The 25,902-nt window shown below is 36.8% G+C and overlaps 2 protein-coding genes across 3 annotated transcripts; both read left to right on the plus strand.

Annotated features, from left to right (window-relative positions):
• Nucleotides 1–2,383: 2,383 nt before the first annotated feature.
• Nucleotides 2,384–6,039, plus strand: LOC122835339 (olfactomedin-like). Its single transcript, XM_044124331.1, has 5 exons — nucleotides 2,384–2,520; nucleotides 2,653–2,811; nucleotides 3,434–3,646; nucleotides 4,308–4,440; nucleotides 5,025–6,039. The coding sequence occupies exons 1-5, from the start codon at nucleotides 2,485–2,487 to the stop codon at nucleotides 5,870–5,872; spliced, it is 1,389 nt and encodes a 462-aa protein (XP_043980266.1). The 5' UTR covers nucleotides 2,384–2,484; the 3' UTR covers nucleotides 5,873–6,039.
• Nucleotides 6,040–9,992: 3,953 nt separating this feature from the next.
• LOC122835625 lies at nucleotides 9,993–25,740 on the plus strand. 2 transcript variants are annotated; one of them, XM_044124818.1, is made up of 2 exons: nucleotides 9,993–12,064; nucleotides 25,523–25,740. In XM_044124818.1, exons 1-2 carry the CDS (start codon nucleotides 10,031–10,033, stop codon nucleotides 25,523–25,525), a joined length of 2,037 nt encoding a protein of 678 aa, XP_043980753.1. In that variant the 5' UTR covers nucleotides 9,993–10,030; the 3' UTR covers nucleotides 25,526–25,740. The 2 variants fall into 2 exon arrangements, with proteins under 2 accessions (XP_043980753.1, XP_043980754.1); XM_044124819.1 differs by lacking the exon at nucleotides 25,523–25,740 and adding an exon at nucleotides 15,838–15,882.
• Nucleotides 25,741–25,902: the final 162 nt, after the last annotated feature.

Here is a 25,902-nt window from a genome sequence, read left to right on the forward strand (position 1 = left end):
ATAGAAGATTAGTCAGATTTTAACTGGTTAATTTTTACTTTTGCCAGTTTCAAATTATTTCACTGACTATTGTGGGTTGCTGGGTTATTATTTCAGAGGTACCAACAATTTTGTCCATGAGTTTAATCACAAACCCTTTAAAATATCATGTTATTCTTTCTGCTTGGAAAGAAGACAAAAAAAAAATGTTTATTAGAACTTCAGAGCTTTTCCAAATTTAGTTCTGCATAAGGACATGAACTATGTTAATAAAGACATGACACCCCTTCAGATGTTTGTTTTAAATGCTTAGGATAATTGTAACCAATTTTATCATCACACAGAAATAAGTTTAAATAGTGAGACTTGTTTTTGAATTATAATTTTATTTATTTAGGAGAAAAACATCCAAACCAAACAGACGGTATGCGAAAAAAACCTAGTTGTGCTTCACTTAGCATCAAAAACCGCTTTAAAATGTATTCTCCTTTGCACAAAATGCATGTTTATTTAATCACTTTGTTCATTTTATTTGATCTTATTGGTTTTGTTTGAAGTATTGTGTTTTCCTTGTTGCATTGCATGCAGCCTTGTCCTCTCTTTTAAGGTAAATGTTTCAAATAGGAGACAAATAAATGATCTCAATTTATATCATATTATTAAATATTACTTGAAGTAGACCAAAGTCACTTTGAAATTCAGAAGCTTGAGTATGCACCCTATGGTCATAAAGAACCGTATTTATCTGAGTTCTGCTGTTTTACTTCCATTTAGAAGTCATTGGCTTTGGATTTAAAGTGGCTGCAAACGCAGAGAAAAAAACCTGACTGAAGCGTGTCTTTAATTTTATTATTTAGATTTTTGGCTCACTTTTGAGGATGTGGTTGTAGGATTCAGGAACAGAAAATGATCAAGCTGCACAATAAATCAGAAAAAACCCCACAATTTGATCAAATCGCATGTTTAAATTAAGTGCAGAATTTTTCAGAGTTTAAAAACAAAGTGTTTGAAGAACCACTGCCTGTATTCTGCGTAATAAGCATTTTCTGACCTCATACAAGGTTAAAAAAAAAAACATGGTGTAGTCATCATTATTGGGATGAACAGGGAAAGGCAATTTTATTTGTAAAGCAGATTTTCAGCATTAAGGCAATTTGATGTGTTTACATAATTACAAGTAATATAAAACAAGAAACAACAACAACAGAAACACATTGGGTGACAGAGGAAAGGATATGATAAAAAAAAACAACAACTATGATTTAAGATAATCCAGCTGGTATCAATCCATGGCAGCTCTAAACAAAAGGAATCTTTAGCTTTGATTTAAATAAACTCTGTTTCAGCACTTTTTTTCAGTTTTCTGGATGTTTGTTCCAGATTAAAGGAGCAAACAAACTTAATGTTTGGTTCTGGTTCTGGGGATACAGAACCTGATCTGAGATCAAATCTTTTTTCATGTTAAGCCATTTTAGGATGAGGGACTGTTGCAAGTTAATGACAATTTACTGTCTACATGCTCGTTCATGCTGCCAAGTCAGTGGCTCAATGCAATATGCTGGGATTCCTCTGATTTAAAAAAAAATACAACATTTTAACCATTTTTTTTCATTGCTTAATAACTAGGGTTGAACTGGAACAGATATGAATGACTTTGAAGCCATCTAAATGACTGAATTCATTTGACCTTTTTGTAAATTGCCTCCTTGGCCCATTATATGGTGAAAATTGGTGCTACATGAGTACACCCAATTGATCTTAACTGAATAACTAACAACAGAAGACAAATTTATTCATTATTTTTTCCTCCTTGCCATTTTTTTTTTTTTTTTTGGAGGTTTTGGCCAGAAGGTATCTTGGTGGTATTTGTACCACAGAGAAATGAGGCTTTCAAACATCTTTGATCACCACTGTGACCTAGAAGAGGTTGTGTTCATGTGCTTTCATTACATTTCCATTGATGTTCTCAAAAGCCATCACCGAAAAGAAGAAGATGAAATACTTTCTAAAACTTTCCATGATTAAAGCAATAGAATAATGGTTGGTAAGACTCATTTTTGTGTTAAAAATAACGGGGAATGAAAGTTTTAACCTTTTGGAGATGAACAAGTAGCTGTGGGGGAAAAGTGGTTGATGTACGGCAAGAAATGGGACAAATAATCTGGCACAGTGCAGCAACACAATCTAATTAATACTGAAAAATAAAATATGGAAATTAAGGTTTTGTTCTGTAGAGTTTTATACATTTCAAATAAGAAAAAAATATAACAAGATCTTTTAAAAGAGGAACTAACCTCACAAATAAATGACCAATCAAGAAAAGGGGAAGTAGGAAACTCTGAGCCAGACCACAAGTCTTTGGCAGCTTTGCATTTTGATATATTTAGTTGAGTCCTGGTTTTATGGGTCAGTAATGACTAATGAGAGACAGTAAATTAGCCTGCTGATTTAGAGAAACACAGACAAGCGTTTGCTGATCCGATCATCACTGATCCAGCTTCAAGCATGATGCTGCTGCTCTTCCCACTGCTCTTTTCTACAGTAAGTCGCATTTCTGCAAATCCCTAAAATTAGACTGAATCCTCAAGATACAATCTCAGTGAGGAGTTTTACTTTGTTTTCAGCACCTCATCTGTTTTCTGCTTCAATAAACATCTGTGTTTTTGCATGCAGGTGCAGATCTGGGCTTACCATGTACCAGGTCAGAAAAAGTCTGACTCTTGCCAGTGCGATGTGAACACCACAATATGGTCGTTCCCTGCTCTGAGGTATGAGGCTGTGCTGCAGCAGGTTGAAACCTGTGAGAAGTCTCTGCACGGCCTGCAGGGGCAGGTAAGCACTGAAGATTATTTTTATGGAGTTGAATAATTGTAGATTCAAGTGTCATGTCATGTGGAAATAATGTAAGTTTATCTGGTGTTTGGAGATTTAAATGTTTATAAGTTGATGAGAGAGAGGGGCAGGAAATCATAAGACTGTGTGTCTTCCACCTGCTCCTTTTTGAAATGACATTGTATGGGTATGATAATTTTCTTTATTTTTATTTTTTTCTTGTTTTTACTTTTTGTCTGTTTGAAATAAGTAAAAATGAAAAACCCCACAAAACTTTGATTGTGTGATGAAATGATATGAATTTAATAATAACAACAATAATCCAAAAAATTGGTAGTGTATTAAAATTTTATTTACATTTCAACACATCAATCACATGTTTATTTAAATGTTTTGATTATAGCCAATTATTAAAACAGACAACTTTGGCTATCAAATTGCATAGCCCGTTATTTTCTACACCAGAATAATAAATTCATTTTGTGTTCTTGTCTGACTTGATTCGTTTTAGAGCATTAAAACCATGCGAACCATTCTCAAAAAATAGGAAACAATTTCTTGATAGTTTTGCTTCAATCTGCAACCTTGACATGTTGGAGCTTCTGCGTGTGTTTCCCTGCAGGTGTTGGTCTCCGGTCAGCGTCTCCCTGGCATTCAGCTTCAAATTTCAAACTTGACAGCACGACTTGAGCCATACCAGTACCTGCATGACCGCGGACTGTACACAGCGCTGTCCCTCCGTCTGCTGGGCCAGGAGCTCAGCCAGCTGGAGACGGACGTCACCGTTGTGCACAGCCAGCTCAACAACGCCCAGTCGCAGAAACTCCACAAAGAGGTTCAACAGATACTCAGCAAAAATCACGACAATACAGCTTAGGAATCATTGAAATCATAATAAAGTATGATAAAGTGGCCAATATCTTACCTGCAGGAGTTTAAATGTCTGGACTCAAATGAACACATTCTTGAGTTGTTGCAATATTTAAGCAACACTGAATTTAAAGCTTGATTAATTGAGAAAAGTGATCTCACTCTGGAGAATTTAAATGTTCTATTTTATGAGGTGACTCATGTTTTGAGTGATCATAATGATACATTTTTTGATTATGAGCCACATTAAGGTGGCTCATAAACAGAACGCTTTAGCTTTAGCATTAGCATGAAATGACTTCAGAGCCAAACAACATGGTGTGAGAGAACTAGCTTTAGATTGACATGCAGATGATATCTTCAACTGAACTGTTTAACACAGGTTGAATAGTTTAATTACTGTATAATTATTTATTATAAAGCATCATAGCAATAGCGTTTTGGATCAATGGAAGCGCTAAACCATGTGGCAGTCTGAGAAACAATACAGGTCCAAACTGCAGTCTTTGCTCTGAAGGCTTACAGAAATTTAAAGCAACACTCACAAGCCTTTATTCCCTGCTTTGGGAAGCTGGGGTTCATCACATGGCACTTTTGAATTTATTTAAATTATTTGTGTCTTTTAGGTGGGTAAATTGCATAAAGATGTGCTAAAGATGCAAACGTCAGACACGGTGAACATGAAGACAGTCAAGGAGAAACTTCGCTACCTGAAGAACAACGTTGAGTCCTGCAAGTCGATCCCAAAAGACTTCAGAGGTGGGTCTGTGTGTCTGCAGTGACACCAAAGGTTATTAATCAGAGCTATTCCAGATCATTGTAATTATTTAATGAAAGTAGATTTTTTTAATTTTACTTAATTTGCATTATGTAATACCAATTTCACATTTACATCTGAATTTTCACATAGTTTTGAATAAATTTATATTGTGTCTTATTGAAATTTCTTTTACAGGAATCTAATGCACTCTGTTATAGTTATAAAGCATTATAAATGGCTTTTTAACCCTTTCTGGACTAATTGAAGTTAATTATTTTGTTTCTCATCCATTTTTGAATTTCTTCAGATTGGAGCCTGATGTGTTACTGCAAGAGAAGCCTACTGCGTGCTTCTCTTGCAGTAATTAGGGCTGGGCGTGGCAAATGAAATTCAAGTCAGCTTTCCAAAAACTAATAGTTAAACCTGTTCAATGGTTGAAGAAGGTGGTGTTTCTTTTTTAGCATAGGTTTGAATCAGTGTACTACAATATGTATTATGCAAAATATAATAATCAGTCCCCTCCTTTATGAAACACCCAATGAAATATTGAAAGTTTAATTTAAGATTAAACTTTCTGTTTCAGGCCAGAACAAGTACTGCATGAAGGGCCTGATCACCAACATCAGTGACCCCATTACCACCAAAATCAATCCCTATGACAAGAACCACATCTCTGGATCATGGGGCAAGCAGGCGCAGATGGACAGCGGGTCGGACACAGAAACCTACTGGGTTCAGACACTTACCAGCAGCAACATCTATGGAAACATAGTCCGCCTTTACCAAACCTACAAAGACTTCATGCGTTCTTCCAACCACAGGGACGCTACTTTCTCGTCCTCTGTCACAGCTCCCACCGCCATTGAGGGTCCTAGTGCTGTGCTGTACGGTGACGGTCTGTACTATCACTGCTACCGCTCTGCAGATATTTGCCGCTACGACCTGAAGACCAATGAGGTCAAGCGGGTGACCCTTCCTGGCACGGGTGTGGGCTTCAACAACAAGTTTCCATATTGTTACTATGAATGCCGCTCAAATAGCGATGTGGATGTTGAAGCTGATGAAACCGGGCTGTGGGCTTTATATGCCACTGTTGGCAACCATGGTAATCTGGTAGTGAGCAAGCTGTTTTGGGACGACAACTCAAAGACGATCAACGTGTCGCAAACCTGGGAGACGAGGCTGTTCAAGAAGGCAGCGACTAACGCTTTCATGGTATGTGGTGTGATGTACGCCACCCGCTACGTAGATGAATACAGAGAGGAAGTATTCTACGCCTTCGACACAGCAACAGGAAAAGAGGACAACTCTCTGGCACTGCCACTGGAAAAGGTAGCCAAAGGAGTGGCTAGTCTGAGCTACAACCCGGTCAACAGGCAGATCTACATGTACAATGATGCATATCTTCTGGCCTATCAGGCCTACTTCTGAGTTTTGAAGCAGAATATTCTCCTCAAATCACATCTAACACCTTTTTCTGTTGCTATTCTAAGAAAAAATGAAGTATGTATAAATAAATGTCTTGTTTTAATGCAATTTTCCTTTCTTTTATAAGATACTTAAAAACTTGCAATAAACTTGTTTTAGGTGAATAAAAATTAAACTTTCATTGTGTCAATATGATCTTAACGTCACACTTCCAGTTGTTCAAATATTTTGCCAAATTATCAACTTGAAAGTGATTGGGGACCACATAAATATTTTGTTTTGAAGTTTTCCATACAATTTTAAAATTTAATTTCTTTCCCGTTTAAATTTTTATCCATACAATAATAAACTGAACATGCAATACTTCAGTGAAATGAGTTAAATAGTAAGAATCTTGTAAAGTAAGGACTTTATAGTTGATTGAAAAACATTTTTTAAAAATCTCACAAGATTGCATTATTTTAAGACAGATCTGCAGTTTTGACATTTCATGGGAAGATTGTTTTCTGTTATGGGCTAGCCGATGTTTTTACCCAAGCTCAGTAACAGGAATGAAATATAATTCATGTTGTACTGGCATTTTTTTTCCTATTTGAAGACATTTTTTGAACATCATAAAGAAGTAAAAGATGTCCATCTGCATCAGCCACCATGTTTGCAGGCCACTGATTCAGAGGGTCCTAAATATCACCAAACAAACCTTAGACTTCTTAATTATCAATCTTCAAATGACCTATGAAGAATTATATCTGCTAACTTAAATAAACCTGTGTTACAAAATAAGTATACCTCATGGAAATAGAAACTTACTGATTACTCCTAAGCAACGTAAAGTGCAATCTGAGAAAAAAAAAAGGTGAAACATCAATTTAGATGGATCTGAAAGACTTGCAGTGAAAAGAAAATATTTTCAAGAGTTGACAACTAATTGATCTTCTGGGAAATCAGATTTTGTTTATGTCAAACTGTGTCATCTTTGATGCTTTGCATCTTAAGAAATGACAGCGACTTTTCTGTGTTTAGCTGCCTGATGGTGCAATCTAAAAGTGGTTCTTTGCTCAGTTGTCTTTAAGAACCTTTTTATGCAACCATGACTCGTAGTTAAGTGGCCTAACAAAAAAAGTACAATTTTCCTCTGAAAATGATCAGGTAGTGACAAATGGGTTAGAGTTAAAAGAAAAGTTTGGAAGGACGTTTAGGAAGCCTGAAAAACAACAACTTTAAATGATAGATAATCCTGACTGCTTAGTCAGGAAATAACAAAAAAGAAGAAAATAGGTTTTTAATTTATAGAAACATTTGAGAATGGCAACTGGAAAAAAAGATATAGGACGGGTCTCAACTTATTGCCAAACATGTGGAAGACTGCACAGAAGACATTTTGAAATATTACAAAATCATTCATGTAGACCATGCTTATTTAAAACCAACAGAAAATCTGGAAACAAAATATATCCATATAAAATTACAGCAAAGCTTCTCAGAATGTTCAGTTTTTAAAAAATTTACTTTCAAGATAAATGAAGCGTTTTTGAATGTAATGTTTTAATATGTTCTTCATGAGCTGCAGCAGAGTATCGGTTCTAACAGGCCTTGTTCTGGACTTTGTGGTATTCAGATTTTCCATTAGAAGCCCTTTGTTGTAGTGCAAGAAGTTGGCAGTAGGGGGAGACACACACATACGACTTCGTCAGTGGACCACCGATGTTGCACAGGCCTGGTTTTCACTGTCTGACACACCCAGAGCTCTGCTCCTGTAATGACAGACTTGCTGGCCAACAGCTTTAAAGAAGCCAAGCAACAGCGGCGTGTTGGTCTGTGTTTGTGGCTTTTGATTCCATGTTTCTGAAAAAAGGATGGGAAGATCTTCATGCACTCTAATGATATGCTGAGATGTAGGAACATTTTGGAAACCCTCAGACCTTTGTAGCTTTTTAGGTTTTAAGTCACTCTCTGATCCCAGCTAAAATAATCTCAAGCTTCAGTATAATATGTTCAAGTCATGTTTTTTTTTTTTTCCTGCAGTGTCAAATTAACTTAGACCCCAATAAAACAGCATGCCCTTTTTGTGCTTTCTTGTGTTACTTTGACTTTGGTCATGTCAGTTGTTATATCCAGAATCTGAAGCATGTAGCAGGTTGTCGGAGGCTGTAATGGGAGTTTTATTTACACAGCTGAAATCACAATAACAAAATTATATGTAATTCTTTTTTTCTTCTATATTTTAAAGTATTTCATTTGTTTGCACATCTGATGTTTGTAATAGGGTTCTACAAGAGTAAATATTTTATATAGATGGAAAAAATTGTTAATGTGTATGTATTTCTGAAGTAGAACCTAATGAATCACACAATACTTCTAAAAAGCTAAAAATAACAAAATAACAAAAAATTTACTTTGTTGCATAAACTGGAATGCCACTTTCTATTCCTGGCAGTGCAATAAGAGAAAGCTGCAACTTTTTTCTCTTTGGATGACACACTGCCTACATGGGAGCAGGTCATCAAAACAGCCTTCAGAGAAAAATAATGTCAGAAGAGTTTTAAAAATCTAACTATGTCATTCTACTAGCTTGTCACTGATGGTTTATGGATAAGGCCGAGTTGACCACTCAGAGTTCATTATCTACTGTCTAAAAGTCCATCCTGTTTATTTTCCTGGGCAGGATGATTGCCTGATAGTTTCACCTTAACACATTATGGTGCAATCAGTTCTCATTAATATGTAATACTCTGATAAAAGACTGTGTGGTATGCCATTATCACAATCGAAGACTTCCAGTAATATCTAGCATCAGCTGAACCTTCAGCTGTCAGTTTCAACTTTTGATGTCTCCACATGAGGAGGATAATTGTCCAAACAGAAACAGAACTTATTTAATAAAAACCATGACAATTAGACAAGTTTGAATCCAAATACATTAGAGATCTATTATCATTGTGTCAGCCTTCCAGATATACCAGGTCTTCTGGTTTTGGGCTGCTCTGCATCCCCAGAACTATTACCAAAAATGGAGAAGCAGCATTCATCTTCTATCCACCACAAATCTGGAACAAACTTTCAAAAAAACTGAGTGAAAACAAATAGTTCCTTTAAGACAAGGTTAAAGACCCACCTGTTTAGAGATGTGTTTCATAATAACTGTAACATTGATCCATATATGTTATGTGTATGTAATGATGGTGTGGTGCACCTAAAATGTGTCACCACGTTAATTTGGTTGTTTTGTAACTTTTTAAATATTTTCATATACAATTTATTATTATTATTATTATTATTATTATTATTATTATTATTATTATTATTATTATTATTATTATTATTATTATTATTATTATTATTATTATTATTATTATTATTATTGTTGTTGTTGTTGTTGTTGTTTTTGTTGTTTTACTTTTATTTATTTATTTTTGACCAAAAATGAACAAATCATATTTTATTTGTATGATATATTATTTGCTACAGGGTTTTTGTGCACCTTTCTATTGTACGTTTTATCAGCTGAGTTTTAGATTGGCTGCATGAAAACTTGTGCTGGGAAGTCCGGTGTTATAGATTAACTGGTGCTTGAAGACAAACTGCATAGATCATTTCATTTCTTTTTTTCATTTTGGAAAATCATTGTTAATCTCATCTGATTTATCCGCTTAAATCAGAGAGATGAAAGTGTCGGATAATAGTAGATTAGATTAGATTCTTTCTCAAACTGGGATCCCTGGACCATAGTTTGGTACAGCTAGCTTACCAAAGGATTGTGTTAAAAAATAATCATGGCTAATTGGGTTAAGACAATTTATACCACAGCAGATACAGAAAACCACAAATGAAACGATTCAATCCTATAAAAATCTATTGTCAATCTCTTTATGTTAAATAAATATTAAAAATATGACATTATACAAATATTTAGTTATTATTCCATCTATAGTTTGAGTCATGCAGGACTGATGTGATCGTTTCCATAGCAACGATCAGAAGCAAGACCTTGCACCAGAGCTCCAGTGAGGTCATTGATGACCTCATAGACCTTCTATGATGACCTCATAGAAGGTCAATGACACTTTGAATGCGTGTAACTCAGTTCATCGTCAGTCAGGAATCTGAACAGTTCAGTGAAACACAGCTTCGTTTCGGACAAAGATTTTTAATATTTTAGAGATGCCTTACCCCTTAATTTTTCCTGTTGGTTGGGGACTTGGTTACCTGGTCACAACAGGAATGAAGAAATTGTTTGACCACTACCTGCCAGAAAAGGACTTGGACCAGGGTGCCACTCAGGACGAGACCGCTTCATTTGGGAACGAACCTACAACGGTTCCCCAAGACCAAACTGACCCGGCTGGGTCAGTTTCTCTTGAAGAGGAGCCAGTTTTCTTCGAAGACACTGAGATTAATTCGACGGAGATTTCAGAAGACAGTACAGAGGACGAGACCACTTCATTTGGGAACGAACCTACAACGGTTCCCCAACACCAAACTGACCCGGCTGGGTCAGTTTCTCTTGAAGACGAGCCAGTTGACTCCGAAGACACTGAGATTAATTCGACGGAGATTTCACAACGCAGTACAAAGGACGAGAGCACTTCCATTGGGAATGAACTTTCAATGGTTCCCCAAGACCAAACTGACCCGGCTGGGTCAGTTTGGTCTGTCAACCAGAAAGTCGACTGTGAAGCCTCTACAGTGGATTTGACTAAGACATCGTCTCTCGACGCAACTCAGGATGTGAGTTCAGTCTTTGGGAACAATTTGCCCGTTGTTCCCAAAGAAAAAACTGACCCGGCTGGGAAAGTTTTTTCGGGGACTGAACTCGCAGAGAAACCTCTGATGATCGACGGCACATTTTCCAGCTCCTCTGACATGAAGAGTTCCTCGGACGAGGAATTCATTTCAGAGGGACGAACACTTTACAATGAAAACAGAGTCCGAGATCTGTCTGTGAACCCATTGTTAAGGCGCAGGGTTACTGTAGATCCTGAATTAGACTGCACCCCAGAAGGGGAAGCTGGTTTGACGGACAGGATCAGCAATGAAACCCCACCAAATGATGGTTCAACGTTTCCCAAAGACAAAACTACCCCAGCCGGGGTAGTCGTCTCTCAGGACGAGAGAAAAGTCTTGGGAAACCAGTACTGCACTGTTCCTCAACAACAAACTGACCCGGATGGGAAAGTTGTACATGAGGAACAAAGCAGGTTGAGACAGACAGAGGGTGACATCTGTAGATTTGTAAACAGATTCAATAACAGCTGGATGAGTGCCGGTTTTCAGAGTGTTCTCCACCTGAGCGTCACCAGACGGTGTCTGGCCCAGAGACACCTGTTCAAAGAGGCTTCGTCAATCCCAAACTGTGCCTCTCTGATCCACACTGCCGTCCACCGACCAGGATATTTGTTTTCCCCAACAGAAATCTCCCCAGTTCTGATGGAACTGAGGGAGAGAGAACCGTCACCAGACGTGGGGAAACAATATGAAATATCTTGTTTACTGGAGTCTGTTCTTGTCTGGCTCGACTCATACGGTGGCAGCACTGATCGAGAAATGTACTGCACAAACACCTGCAGTGATTGTGGAACATCTTTCTTACAGATCCTAAATAACGGCCCTATCGTTGTGCTGCCGACCTCGACTACACTTAACGACACTGTTTCTTTATTTAACAACTGGATAAATATGTGGCGCCCGCCTTCTTGTTCCAGTTGCAGGTCCGGCTTAGATCGTAAAAACATCCTGAACAACAACCAAGTGATTGTTTTGTTTCTGCCACAGTGGGTCACTAGAAAATACCCAGTGGTTCCCAATCCAGTCATGGAGGTACCAGGAGAAAGTGGAACTGAGGTGTACTGTCTGTCGTCCGTCATCTGTAGAGATGCTGAATCAGCTAATTTCTACACCTATTTGATTCAGGGACGACAGACAGTAAAGGTGGTGGATGAGTATGTCCTCACTGCTGGTAAATCCTGCAGTGAGGACATGAATGAAAGGGGATTTATTTATGTCTATGAGAAGCGAGGGAATGTAGAAGAACCCCACAGTGACCACCTAAACACACCTAGTGTGACATTTTCTCCTGGCCCTCCTCTCCAGAATGATGAAGAAAGTTCTGGAGAGGAGCCAGAACCTCCAAGTCTGGAAGAACAGAATAACGCAGAGGACGAAACAAGCGGCCATTTTGAGGAAGAAGAAAGTGAAGTGAGTCAGACAAATTTCCTCCCAGAAATTTTCTGGGAGGTTTTTATGCCAGTTTTTTTGTTTTTGTTTAGTTTGTTGTGTTGGGTGTTTTTTCCTTGTCTTGTTTTTTACTGGGCCAGTAATTCTACACTTTTCTCCCTTGGCATTGGTTTGTTCTGTTTTTGTGTTTCTCTATTGGGATTTTAAATGGAAACATTGGAAACTTTTAAATACATTTAAAGTTTAAATAAATTTAAATAGTTTGCAGGTTTCTCTCCGGGCGCTCCGGCTTCCTGCCATAGTCCTAAAAATGACTGTCAGGTTAATTGGTCTCTCTAAATTCTCTTTAGTTGCGAATAAAAAATTAATTTTGTAATTAAACTTTATAAATAGTTTGTAGGTTTCTCTCCGGGTGCTCTGGCTTCCTGCCACAGTCTAAAAAGATTCAGTGCACTTTATAGTGAATGCAAATTGGAACTTTTATAATATCAATACTATATGTATATAGAGAGATAAATCTATACCTATCTAGATAGATATAGATCTATCTATCTATATAAATATATATATATAGCTATATAGGTCTATATATCTACAGATATATAGATCTATATAGATATAGATCTATATCTCTATGAATATCTATATAGATATATAGATCTATATAGATGTATATAGATCTATATCTCTATAGAGATGATGTATATAGATTTTTATCTCTCAGCTCTAGAATCAGGTCAGAGGAACACAAGGACAGTCAAGTATAAGAGCACAAATAAATTAAAGAAAACATTTTGTGAAAATATACAACTAACAATATGTACCCAGTTACATATATCACTATGACTGCAGGGTCTATGCACCTTTTCATGTTCTGCAAACTTATCAATAAATGATATCATGAAAACTAATTCCTCGGCCATTTAGTGGAAGCCACATTATTTTGTTTGCACCTTAACTGGGCTGCAGACGCAAAGCTGTGCAATTTAATAATTTCACAATATCCCTACATTTAAAAGTTTGATATATTTAGTTAAATTACAAGAAAAAATATCGACCATAAAGAAGAAATTACACTTCCACATAGATCTGCCATGTCTTCTGTAAATGAACTAGGAACTGAACTATAGCATGTTACAAAAACAGTATTTAAAAAGATTTCACCATTTTTTCTGTGGATATCTATTTGAAATATCATACAATTTGAGGGAGATGTGAAAAACAACATAGCCAGTCGATCTTCTTAAACATTTTATTTTTAATCCCACGGCTCTTCAACATTTATGTCGGCTTTCAGGGATTAATCTTTGCTTTGAGTTCTATTTATGGCATCTTTCAATCTTCCTTTGACGAGTTTCAACCTCTGAAGCAACACAGAAATCAGGACAAGTTCTGTGTAATTTACATGTTTTGGTGATTTTGCAGATTAATGTAAAAAAAAAAAAAAAAAAAAAAAAAAAAGGCAATATACCATATAAGACCAATAAAAGTCTTTCTAATTAGCTATTCCTGAGATCTTAATGGGTGTCTTACGGAATTGGATGGTATTTTAGCAAAAATTTGTAGTTTTTTAAGCTTATCGCATTTTTTATTACCTGGCTCGGTAAAGGGGTCCTAAAAAGCCATTCCCACAGAAATATGTCTCCCAGATGCCGTCACCAGTTAATCTATAACTCCGGTGGTCTATTGAACGACTGCTATCTTACTAACTCTGGGTTTTGGAGTATTATTTTGCTTTTGTTTGAATAATATTCAGTACATGTTAAGGTAGAGAAACTATTCTTTGTTCATGAAGCGTGGAAATTAAGAGGAGAAAGTTGGGACAATGCCATGTTAAATTTGATCTATTTTATGGTAAATCTTGTAATTCTGTTTCTGATCATTATTAAGTTAAGATCAGTGAACATGTTGATGTTTAGACCAGTTAATATGCATTCAGAATGCTAAATAAAACAGTACATTTATCCTGTTTAGTGCTTAGGCTGTCTTCATCTAAGTGAAGGATGGTAATGTGAAAAGGTTAATTATTATTTGTGAGATAAGGAAACAGTGTTGTCCTTCTTACTTGGACAGCATTGTTGTCCAAGTAACTGTTAAACTATCATAAAATTTTAGGTGGTCTTAGTTGTCAAACAAACATGTTTAGTTTCAAAGCAGCAAATCTAAACACACACTAATCATCATTCTGTGCCGTTTGTGCACAGATCACAAATAGTGTAAGCATCATGTTTCACAAGTTGCTTTGGCTTGCAAATTTCTGCTGGACTTTGCATGTATTTAAGGGATCTTTTATAATCATGCACGAGTTGCAAGCCAGCAAGGAGTTGGTTTTAATTTGGAAAGATTGAAAAAGATCCTCCATGTTGCTTAATAACATGCTTAATACAGTGACTCAGCTTGACAAAAAGAGAAGACTCTTTATGCTCACAAGCAGATACTGTAATCAGATCAGTGTTATGAGACTAACTACGTTTTGATATCAGTTTGTGCTCATACGAGCACACAATTCCAGTCAAAAGTGTACATACATCTTGTGTATCATGGGATGTAAAATAATTATGGGTTTTGTTTGGGTTGGAATGATTACATAACAATCAATTTCTTTGATTGATAAACACATAATAGTTTACAAGTGTGAATTTACAGCTACAAAATGTGCATAACGTTCACCTAATATTTGCTTAAATATTTTTTATCAAACAGCATCTCTACCACACATTTTACACTGACAGCAAGAAGCTTCTTGGCTGAATATTTGACCACTTTTCTTGACACTGACCGTTCACTTAAATGTCTTGTTCACTTGGCACATATTTCCTATAGGGTTGAGTAGTAACCTGTGCAGAAGTTAAACATTAGCTAGCTCTGTTTGCATAAGATGGATGCGCTGATTCAGGAAGCAGCAAATGAACCATAGATTCCCATGGTTCACATCAATAAGCCAGTTTGTTCATGACTGACACATTATTGATCAGTTATGATTGGTGTAAGATAGTTGGAAAAGGAATTCTGATCATGATCAGAAATCAATGTTGAAATATCCTAGGTTTTTGGCTGAGGACATTCAGGTCCCTATATCTGCATGACAATTAGCGTCCAGAGACTGAAGACAAGGATTTAGGTGGACAGATTAGATTATGTGCACAGTTCGTACTGAGGTCAGTAGGGCAACCTTTTAAATTTTATTTTGAAAAAATAAAAAGATACACAAAAAACAAGCTTCTGTGGAGATTTAATCCTTTTCTATCATCCTTCCCTCTCCAGCATCACAGAGATCGTTTTGCCTTAATTATGTAATCTGCACACACTGCCAGCATTGTCCTTAATTATAGGAAACATTAGGTAGTAATTAGCCAAAATACGTTTCCTAGAATTAACACTGAAGAGTTGAATCCAACATCCTTTTTGTAATGTGTTGCTGAGCAGCAGGTGGGAGAACAGAAAAACAGCAACGGGATGATAAAGATTGAGTATTAGGATTATCGTGTGTGAATGAAGGGTTAGGATTGGTTTTTGTTAGGATGTCTTTCTGGAACTAGATGGGTTTTGACAGGATATTAGGATGTTAAGTTTGGAGATGCAACGTCACAAACTGGCTTCTTGTTTTGACATCTCAGTGTATTTTACATATTTCTGTTGTCTGGAAAAACAAATTTGAACTTTGCCATGTTTAGCTTAAGAAATTCTTATCTGAAAGTCTTGATTGTAGCCACTTATGTTTGAGTAATGTTTTTCCTTCACTATACTTTACACTTGAGTTACGTTATTTTGAATTGCTGCTTCTCGTTCCCCAGTGAGATTTCTGGCTACTCTGTCCACTGCAAATAACTTCACTGATGTCAGGCATCTTCATCGTCCCAATATTATTTTCTATCTGCTGAGTTTGCTGTTTCATTTGGTGATTAATATACAGTAAGCAGAATATATTGTTACCAAAAGTACTTTACACTGTTCTAACTTATTGCATACAGTAAGTATTGGTTTCAAAAATAATTTGAAAATGTTTCTTCTGCTTGAATTTGTCACTTAGTAATTTAGTTATTTTCTTACATATAACAATTTCCAGTAACCTTCAAAATACCAGAATCTGAACGTAACTTAAAATTTTGTCTGTCTAATCACATACTTTTTTTTTTTTTTACAAATTACATCAGATGTTATGATTAGTTACACCAAAACATTTTTTACTCTTAAGTAATTTTTTGGATAGCTACGTCTTCTTTTTATTTGAATAACAATCATGTCGAAGCCCTGCAACCTTTACTCTAAAACACTTTTTGGCTTCTCTGTTTACAGATGATGGGGCCAAAACGGTATTGATTGGGTTTAAAGTGGTAGTCTGAATTTATGGTGATGAGAATTGACAGTGACACTTTGAGTTATTGCTTATTAAAACTAAAATAATGCTGTTTTGGCTTCTTAATAGTCATGTTGTAAAGCTATCACATGCACCATAGTTGAAAAGTCAACAAAAATGTATCTGCAACATGGATCAGCTTGAAATAATTGTTTCCCGGATTATACATATGGATGACCTAAAATGCGACATCTTCCAGACATTTGTAGTTTGGATTTGTTCCATTGTAAAAGTCTTTAAAATACTTTCTGAAACATTGCAGCTTCTGACTCAAACCAACATGAAGAAATGCTACTTGTATTTCTGAATAAGAAGGAACAAAGGATATCTGTGTTTATTTCTCTGCGTGGCTCAGACTGCAACAAGAACCAACTCTGAGGAAAAGTGTCTTTTTTTCCCCCCACAATTTCTGTCCCAACATTGTTTTTTTCACCAAATACAAGCAGAGTTGTTTTGGCTCCATTATAAACTTTGATTAGCTTTCAAGATATTTTCTTTGCCTCCTCAGAGGGAGTTTTTTTAACAGAACAAATATTTGTAAAGCTGAAATGTCGAGCTTGGCAGAAGCAAAGCAGCATGTTTGTTCCACAGGGAATAATGAACATGGAGCTTCTCCTTTCATCTGATATCTTTTATTTCCCCCAGTGTTTTATCACTGCTAGAAATCATAGAATAAATAGAATGTTTTCTGAAAATGTCTGGAGTTAAATGAAAATACATTGCAATGTTGGATGCTTGATTTTTCTCTTAGAAACTAAAACTGAATCTTCAAAATTTTGCCTGAGAGTGAACATGTAACTCTTAATGGTCATATTTCATTTAATTTCATAGTATAAGTACGTTGTCTCTAGCACAGCCAACTATGTGAAAGATATTTTGGATATTAAATGTTTAGAGTTTTTTTCATAAGTGATATGAAATTCTTTGTACACTGTGTTCCAAATTATTATGCAAATTAAATTTAAGTGTCATAAAGATTCTATTTTTTGTTTCGCTATTAAATTTATAGATAGTATTGTGTGTCAGGGCTCTTTGAATCACTATAATTAATTTCAGAGAGCTAGTTGATGAGTTTGTCAGGTGAGCTCAATTAAAGGAAATTTACTTAAGAAGGATGTTCCACATTATTAAGCAGGCCGCAGGTTTCAAGCAACATGGGAAAGAGAAAGGATCTCTAACAAAGATGGGTTTGTACAGATAAAGGCAGAATGAGGAAGGTTTCTGTTTGACTATGAGTTGATTGACCATTGTTTTTACATATTTTTCTTACAAATATAAATTTATTGTGTTCATCAAAATATCTACAGCTGAGTTTATATAAAAAGTTGTAGAAATTGTGGCAAAAAGAGTTTAGTTAAGTTACAAAAACTAAACTTAACTAAATTCTTAATTTAGTTTTCATACTAAGCTTAAGAGAAGGCAAACTAGTGAAATGTGATGTAACATTTCCTCAGATATTCAAATAAGTGGTTTTACAAAACTGCGGATGTTTTGTGAAAAATTATGTCAGTAAATAAATCATGCAGTCTTCTGAGGTGTTTGATTTTATCTATTTATTCATCACATCTCATTAGTTTGGCAGTTCCAGTAGATGTTCCCATGTTTTGGCTCCAATCGTCCTTCAAACTCTTCAACAAGCATCCCTGCTCCCTTGATGCATCTCTTTTGGACGGCGTAATAAAGTATCTCAGTGTTTTTCTAATAGAACAGTCGGCTTGCATTATGGCCTCCGTTGAAGTCAAATGGAGCCAGCTGGCATATTTTCTCACAGTTCTTACGGTTCTCTTCTTCCTCTCAGAAAGCTGACCGGAAAAGAGAAGACGTTGGACTGCTTTTCCAACACATTTTTTGAATAATATGTACCGTCCTAAACTACAGAGCACTGAAGTAACTGATGCAACATTCATATTGTGTGGAAACTGCTCTCTTCGTCAAATCTACAGTGCTGTGAAAAAGCTTTTGGCCACATACAGTTTTCATTAGTTTCACATAATCAAACAGAATTCAACAAAAGATCAAGTTAACCAAAGTAACTACAAAAAGTGCCATAAGTAGATGGTTTCATTTTTAAGAGAAAAAAGCTATCCAACCCAACTGGATCATGTGTGAAAACCTGATCAGTGATTGAGTCACCCTAAACTTTACTATGTGAAAACAGGGAATCAATCATTTACATCCCTGCAGGAAATCTGACTGACTGACTCTTCTTTGTTCAGCCACAATAAAATGTTCATTAGCATAAACGGCCTATTTAAGGTTACATCTCAGCTTCTAAAGTGAGGTTTAAGTCTGGACTTTGACAAGAACATTTTAAATTATTTATTGAGGGGTTTTTAGGTTGTTTTTTTTTACCAATGGGAAGCAGACCATGTGACTCGGGCAGGATTACCTCCTGGATGAGTCCTTGGTGCACTCCTGGAGTTATTTTGGTGTGCAGGACACTCCTGGCAAAGTTGACCATTGATATTTTTTCTCTACTTCTGTTTTGATCATTTACTGTGATTCACTGGAGTTCTCACGTGTTCTTGAGTTCCCATTGTGTTCTGTTCTGAGAGGTTTCACCTACTTCCTGGTGTCAGACAGGTTTTATGAAGTGATATCTTGACTCCGGCCTTGATGTGGCTGGAGTGAAACCAAACTTCACAGTCAATTTATGCTTTAACAAGACGACATCTTTATTCCAAAGGCTGGTTTTGCTTACGTTTTTCCCTTTAGCAACTGAAAACATCATTTTGTATTTAATGTTTTTGACAGATGTTAAAATTCGTTTAAAATCTCTTACTGAGGTGAACCCTAGTCCAGTCCTCAAGAGCTACTATCCTGCAACATGTAGATGTATTTCTTCTCCAGGATACCCGGATCAAGTGAATGGCTTGTTAACAGGTCTGAAAATGTTGATGAGGTAATTAAACCACTTGAGTCACATGTGTGAGAGAAGGGAGGCATCAGAAAGCTGCAGGATTTCTCTTACGGACTGCACTTGCTCTAAGGCAGGAGTGGGCACTCCTGGTCCTCGAGGGCCGGTCTCCTGCAACTTTTAGATGTATCTCTACTTCAACACACCTGAGTCAAATAATGAGGTCATTAGCAGGACTCTGGAGAACCTGACTGCACTTGGGAGGTGATTCAGCTGTTGGATTCAGGTGAGTTGGACCAGGGAGACATCTAAGAGTTGCAGGACACCGGCCCTCCAGGACCAGGAGTGCCCACCCCTGCCAGTAGATGAAACTACAGTCTGAGTTGCTGCTGTGCTTCTTTTATTTTTGGCAGACTTGAGCATCTTAAAGCATGTGAAATATTTGATAGTAGCGCAAATTTAAATGTCTAATTTCTTCTGCAGAAGAACAATATGTCAAACAAGTACTGGATTTTCATAGCAACTAAATGAGTCACCACTAAAGTGTCGATGAGACGACCAGATGTCTTGTGGGACTTCACAATTGGCATCTTAATGTTGTGTTTACACAAAACCACAAAGGTGGCCTAGTTGAGAAAAGGGGAGAACGCGCTGTGGGAGAGATGGGTGGGACTGCTCTCATTGCTAAATTAGACATTCTAATGACAAGGCGTCTCAGAACTGTAGGATATAAATACTTTCTTAAAAAGCTGCTCTGGGGAAAGTCTTCTGGAAGGAATCTGTAAATGACAGGGTGGATGGAAAGCGACCGTGGGTGGGGGTGTGTATTTATGTCAGTTAATTCAAACACTGGGTGGACAGTTTTAATTTAAATTTCCTTCCTTTCTTCTACGCTCTGCCACTGCGCCACAAATGTTAAAAGCAACACGCGGCGTGTTATGGATTACTGAAAAAGCTTCTGATTCATGGTTCATTTTCTGCTGACCAGCTGCTTGCTTCATGTTGACTTAAGGCAGAGGAGAGCCTGCAGAGAGTGGGTGGAGGAAATAACTCTTTTAGACAGAGCAGCCCTTTCAGGCAGACATAAGTCTTCTATTTTATTGCAATGAGCAAATAAATTCCCATATCAAGCAAAATGTTTCCTGTTTATGCCAAAGGTCTTTTTTTATTGAGTTTTTCTGTGCTTCTTTGTTTTTTTTTTTATTATATTGTGTCATTTTCCCTGAAACAAAATGCATTTTCTTTTTGTTTTGCTTTTCAGCAGAGACGTTTAGCATATCGAGTCATTTTCCTGACATTTTCTGAACATTTTTACTGCAATAAACAACCTTTAGTAGTTCTCCAATAGCCTTTGTTGCTGCACTCTAAAAACTTCTCCACCGACAGTAAAAGCATTCTTTACTCATGACTTTTGTAAACTCATCACTCTAATGGATGTGAGAAGTAGGCGCTGGTATTTTAGCTGCTGAAGGTTAAGAGACCATTTCTTTCAACGCTTAAACGTATGTTCTTTTCTTTTTTTCTGTTTTTAAACGGGTCATAGAGGGTTTGGGGATTCAACATGTACAGTTGGCAAGACATGATGTATTACTGCATACAAAAACACTTCTAGGAAAATAAACTTAAGTAGACAGTATAATGTTAAAATCAACTGCTCTAGAGGTTGAATATATATCTTTGTTACTGAAGTGGTAATAATTACAGTGGCACAAAGATTGGTTAAAACACAAACAAAAGAAACAATTGTATTCATTGCCTTTTGCAGGATTTTAAATCTTTTCTGAGGCTACTCTGTTTACCTGTAGAAAACTTCCATTATAGTAACTGTGATTCCTCACCGTGTGTATTTGTTTGTGTGCGTACAAACCTGATGCTAAGCTGCCACAGTGTGCAGCTGGATCAGCCCCAGCGTTTTATATAGAGCAGGATGTGGCAGAACAAACCGGCTTTTCTCCTCCACAAAATATAATCCGTTCGCTCCTGTTAATGACAAGACAGATGGCTTTGTCCCTCTGGGCCACACATCCAAAAGACAAAATGTTTGGGTGCGTATTCTGCGTGCTTATTTAATGATCTGCAGACAGAGCTGACTGTCAATTACACTGTGTGGCCAGATGAAGAGCAAGCTTTTTGGGACTAATTTGTACAGATTTCTTTAAAAAATCCACTTTGGATTTTGATTTAAATACTCTGACTAAATCTAAGACGAGATTAAATTTTATTTATTCTGTTGCCATCATAACAAACTAGATGTAATGTTGATCAGAAGTTCACATGCATTCGCCATTAAAATGAGTCCTCTTGCTTGCAGGCTTTCAATAATTTATGATTTATGTGAACTGTCCTTCCTCCAGGACGCAATGAGCATACAGTTAAACAGCTTCAGTAATTTTAGTGATTTTATTTTTTTTCAGTTGGATTCTCAATTTAGAATAAGGTCAGAATTATACATACAGGCTCATGCACACGACCTCAGTTATATTTGAGTAATGTCCCTTAGCAACTTGCAGTTTGGTGCAGTTTTATACTATATAGATATATATATATATATATATGCTATATAAATAAATTTGACATTGACTTTGACATTTGGCCACTAGATCCACAGCATGAAGCATGACTGATAAGCTAAATGACTTAAGTCTTAGAGTCAGATGAGACTTCATAGAGCTGACTGGACACAGTCACAGGAAGTATGTTTGGAGGAGACAAAGTGAGGCTTTCAAAGTTAGTCACCCTGTCTGAGTTTCCCAGCATGGTGGTGGAATCTCACTCTGAGGGGCTAATTCAGTGCTGATCGTCACTTCAGCACAGAGTAAACTAAATAATGAATGCTTTCAAATTATTTAACAAGGTCTTTAATCAACGGGTAGTTAGTTGAAACCTGAACATGACTGAGTCTTGTGACAGGATAAAGATACATGAGATTAGATAAAGGAGGCCTGATTTCAACCATATATTGCATCTCCACCAGGAAGCTAAACTATTTAAATGAACCTCACTGGGTAGAGTTTTGTGAGGTGTATGTTGATATTTGAGCAGGTGTATGTAGACTGCACCTTGTGTGATATACAGTATATATATATATATATATATATATATATATATATATATATATATATATATATATATATATATATATATATATATATATATATTTATATATATATTATTTAAATTTTTTGAATCAGTCTCCCACCCTGAATGAACAATGCATCATCAAACGCCCACAATGAATATGACATTCAAACACATAATGAGGGGATGTGAACTAATTGACTCAGTAATTATCAATGATAGTGAGTGTAATGGAAAATGTTATAATGTGCTCCTCACCCCTCTTTCGTTTTAGATTATTTGACGTATTTTATTCTAAGATCGGTCAGCTGTTTTCACTCTGTAGACCTCTGCTGTTGTTGGTGCAGGGAATTGGTCTTCATGCTTGAGACCAATCAATTTACCTTCCTGACCCAGAACATATCAGGGTTAAAAGCTTCCTCTCAGACATCAAGCAAAGATATTTTCTTAAAACTCAAATTGCAGAATCATTTGTTCCAAGTTTCACAAAATTCCAGTTGCTTGACTATTTACAACTTCACACTGTGGTTCAATCAAGTCTCCTTTGCCTCTGTTGGGAAACACCCACAAATTTTGACAACCTGCTTTAACAAGATCTGCTGACCAGAACCTGCAACAGAGGGCAAGAATCAACAGACCCATCTTGTTATCATCAAAGTTATGTCTTTCAACTCTAAGAGGAAGTATTGCAATGACTTCTTTGCACCCTAATGTTAGACTATAATGTCAGATTTCCTACTTAGCATGTTAACAATATGTTCTCATTTGTAGTTCAAAGCTCAATGACATCACAATGTCAGCATACAAGTTTGTGTCATTTTTATTGTGCTATGTATCATGGGACATGCTGATCAATCAATCAGGATTTAGATATTTAATCCCATACAGACTTCTAGGGTGTTGCCTTGTAGTTTATCTATCCTCCTTTTCTCCTCTGCTCTTGTCTCCTTCTTTCCCTCAACCGTCCCCCTCGTCTTTTTCCCTTTTCATTCTGCATCATTCTTTCCCACACCGAATACTGGATCTCTAAGCACAGAGCAGGTAGCTTGACACAGACGAGACGGCAGCAGCTCATGAAATCTGTTTTTCACTTTTTTGTTGTCAAGAATAAGAAACATTCAGTCTGTTCAAGAAAATCCAATTTGTCAGATAATAGAAAATAATGTTAAAACACCTTAATGCAGCATTGCAAAATTTAAGAAATTAACCAACTGTTTCTGTAATAATAATAATAATAATAATAATAATAATAATAATAATAATAATAATAATAATAAGAATCCAATATTCTGAGATAATACCTCAAGTTCCTTGTCTTCTTCTTTTTTTCAAATAACTAAATTCATTGCATTTCTTTTCATGAGGAATTGTGAGATTGTTGAAAACCTTTGCATTACGATGGTCAGAGCCACCGGGCTATTGTCTGTTATTATCTGTGGAGCTGTTATTACAGGTTCTCACATCACACCAATACTTTGCAGTCTGTGCATGATAGTTCCCGGCGCCACCTGGACCTGATGCCTGATCTCTCAGAATCTCCCTCATTATTCTTTGTCTTTCTCTATCAGACTCAAATATAAACAAATGATATAGTGGGGGACATTAACGACAGTCTCCCATGAAATAACCGAGGAACAACATTCTTATAGATTTCAACAGTAAAATGGGAACCAAAACAATTAGTGACCCCTGGATTGATACCACAATACAACACTTGGGATCTTATAGTATTACTCTGTATTTTGTGTGATACATAACAAGGTCCATGTATTGCATCTGTAGTTCTAGATAACTTGAAGTGCATCCAAATTGCAGAGTTTATGCTGTAGTGCCGGCATCCAAATTACCATGAACGGTACAAACCCTCCTTTGCCAAAAGCTTTTTAAACCAATGAGGGTCAGTTATGTGTAATAAACTGAAGCAGGCGGAGGAGTGAAAACACTTGGGGAGCGGCTCAGCTCAAAGCCTCTTTAATCTCATAATCTTTAATAGAGTAGCTCCTGTTAGCTGGTTTTGGCCCCGGAGCAGACGTCCACGCTGCCGCTGCTCCTCTGCTGACCGAATCAGCATGCACAAAAGTGCAGCATTTGTTTACATGCGCAGGCACTCCAGGCCAAAGATTTCAGGCCAAAAAGCAGATAATTGACTCCTGTTGCATCCCAGATCTAAAATGAAAGGATCGTTTGACTTAACTGAATCGTTCAGACAGAGAGAGGACGAGTTTCTCTCTTGTGTCATCACTGCTAACCACATGCTGTGCCTGCTAATAAGAAAAATGTTCTAATAGAAGACCACTCTGTCATCTCACATTTACCTGTCATATCAACAAATCAAGAGCATCCTTTAGTCTCGTTTCATTTCTGCAGCTCCACAGGCTCTAATTCTCTTTTGAGGATTCCCATCAGCCAACAGCTGGAGCACTGGTGCAGATTTCCATCCTTTGAGTCAAAGCCTGAAACAAGCTGAGAGCTTGTCCTGCTGTGCTATCCGCTGCTTTTTCTCTTTTGTGCACCATATCCTCATAGAAATTAATTCCCAGAAAAAAAATATACAACCTACAAAATTTTATTTTTGCAATGTCACTTCCTATCAAGCAATCAAAGGTGTAAAATATGAGAAAGTTCAGAGCTTGTTTTGTCTGATGCCAGATTTGCACACTGCAATGCTCATAGCAATAACAGAGTGGAGAAGAAATCTGAGAAGTGCTGAGTCAGCACATTTCAAGTCCAAGTCGATAAATCTGAGCTGTAACTTCACAGAAAGCAGCTCAAAACCCGCAGGAGGTATGTGACCGTCAACAGGCCTCGTGCGCCTCTCCTTATTGCAGCTCATCTCTGTTTAGACATTTACTACTACTTTACAACAAAGGTTAATGAGTTCACTTGTGTTTTACTTCAGTTCTGTAGGGTTCCAGGAGTTCATGTTTTCTTTTGGCTTGTCCAATTCTTTTGTCCATTCACTGGAATAAATAATGTTACTTTGGACTGTATAATAATATTATGTATTAATTGAAAAGTAAGGCCATGTGGCACTTTTGCTATATGTCGCAAATTCTGTCTCTTTGGGGTAGAGATGTACCCCAAAGAAAATGGTTCCGAAAGTATTGATGCAAGAAGACTGAAAATAAATCTGGGAAAAATAAAGTCCTCAATTTGATTATTTGACCTGTTTGGGTTTTTTTTCAAGTGACTCTGACACAAAGACAATTAGCAACACAGCAAGGTGTTTGGAGAAGCGACAAGGAAATCGGGAGCATCAGAAATGAAGAGGAGGTGGAAAGGACAAATCAAGAAGGGACACAGGGATTAAATATCTAACATTCTGAGATCTGAAAGGAGAGACAACAGAAAGAAAACCAGAAGAAGTAACTCAAGCTTGTTTGACGCTACTCTGCCATTCCTTTAAAGTAGCTCAGATGAGCTGCAGCTGGAACTTGTTACCCCATCCTCCTGTTGTAAAAGACACACACACACATACCTGCACCTTGCCTGGTGGATATGACATTATTTCTCCTTTAAGTGAGGGCAGCCTTACTGTTATCATGAACTGATCTGTGTTTCCAGCTG

This window comes from Gambusia affinis, linkage group LG08, assembly GCF_019740435.1.
Source record: "Gambusia affinis linkage group LG08, SWU_Gaff_1.0, whole genome shotgun sequence".
Lineage (NCBI taxonomy): Eukaryota > Metazoa > Chordata > Actinopteri > Cyprinodontiformes > Poeciliidae > Gambusia > Gambusia affinis.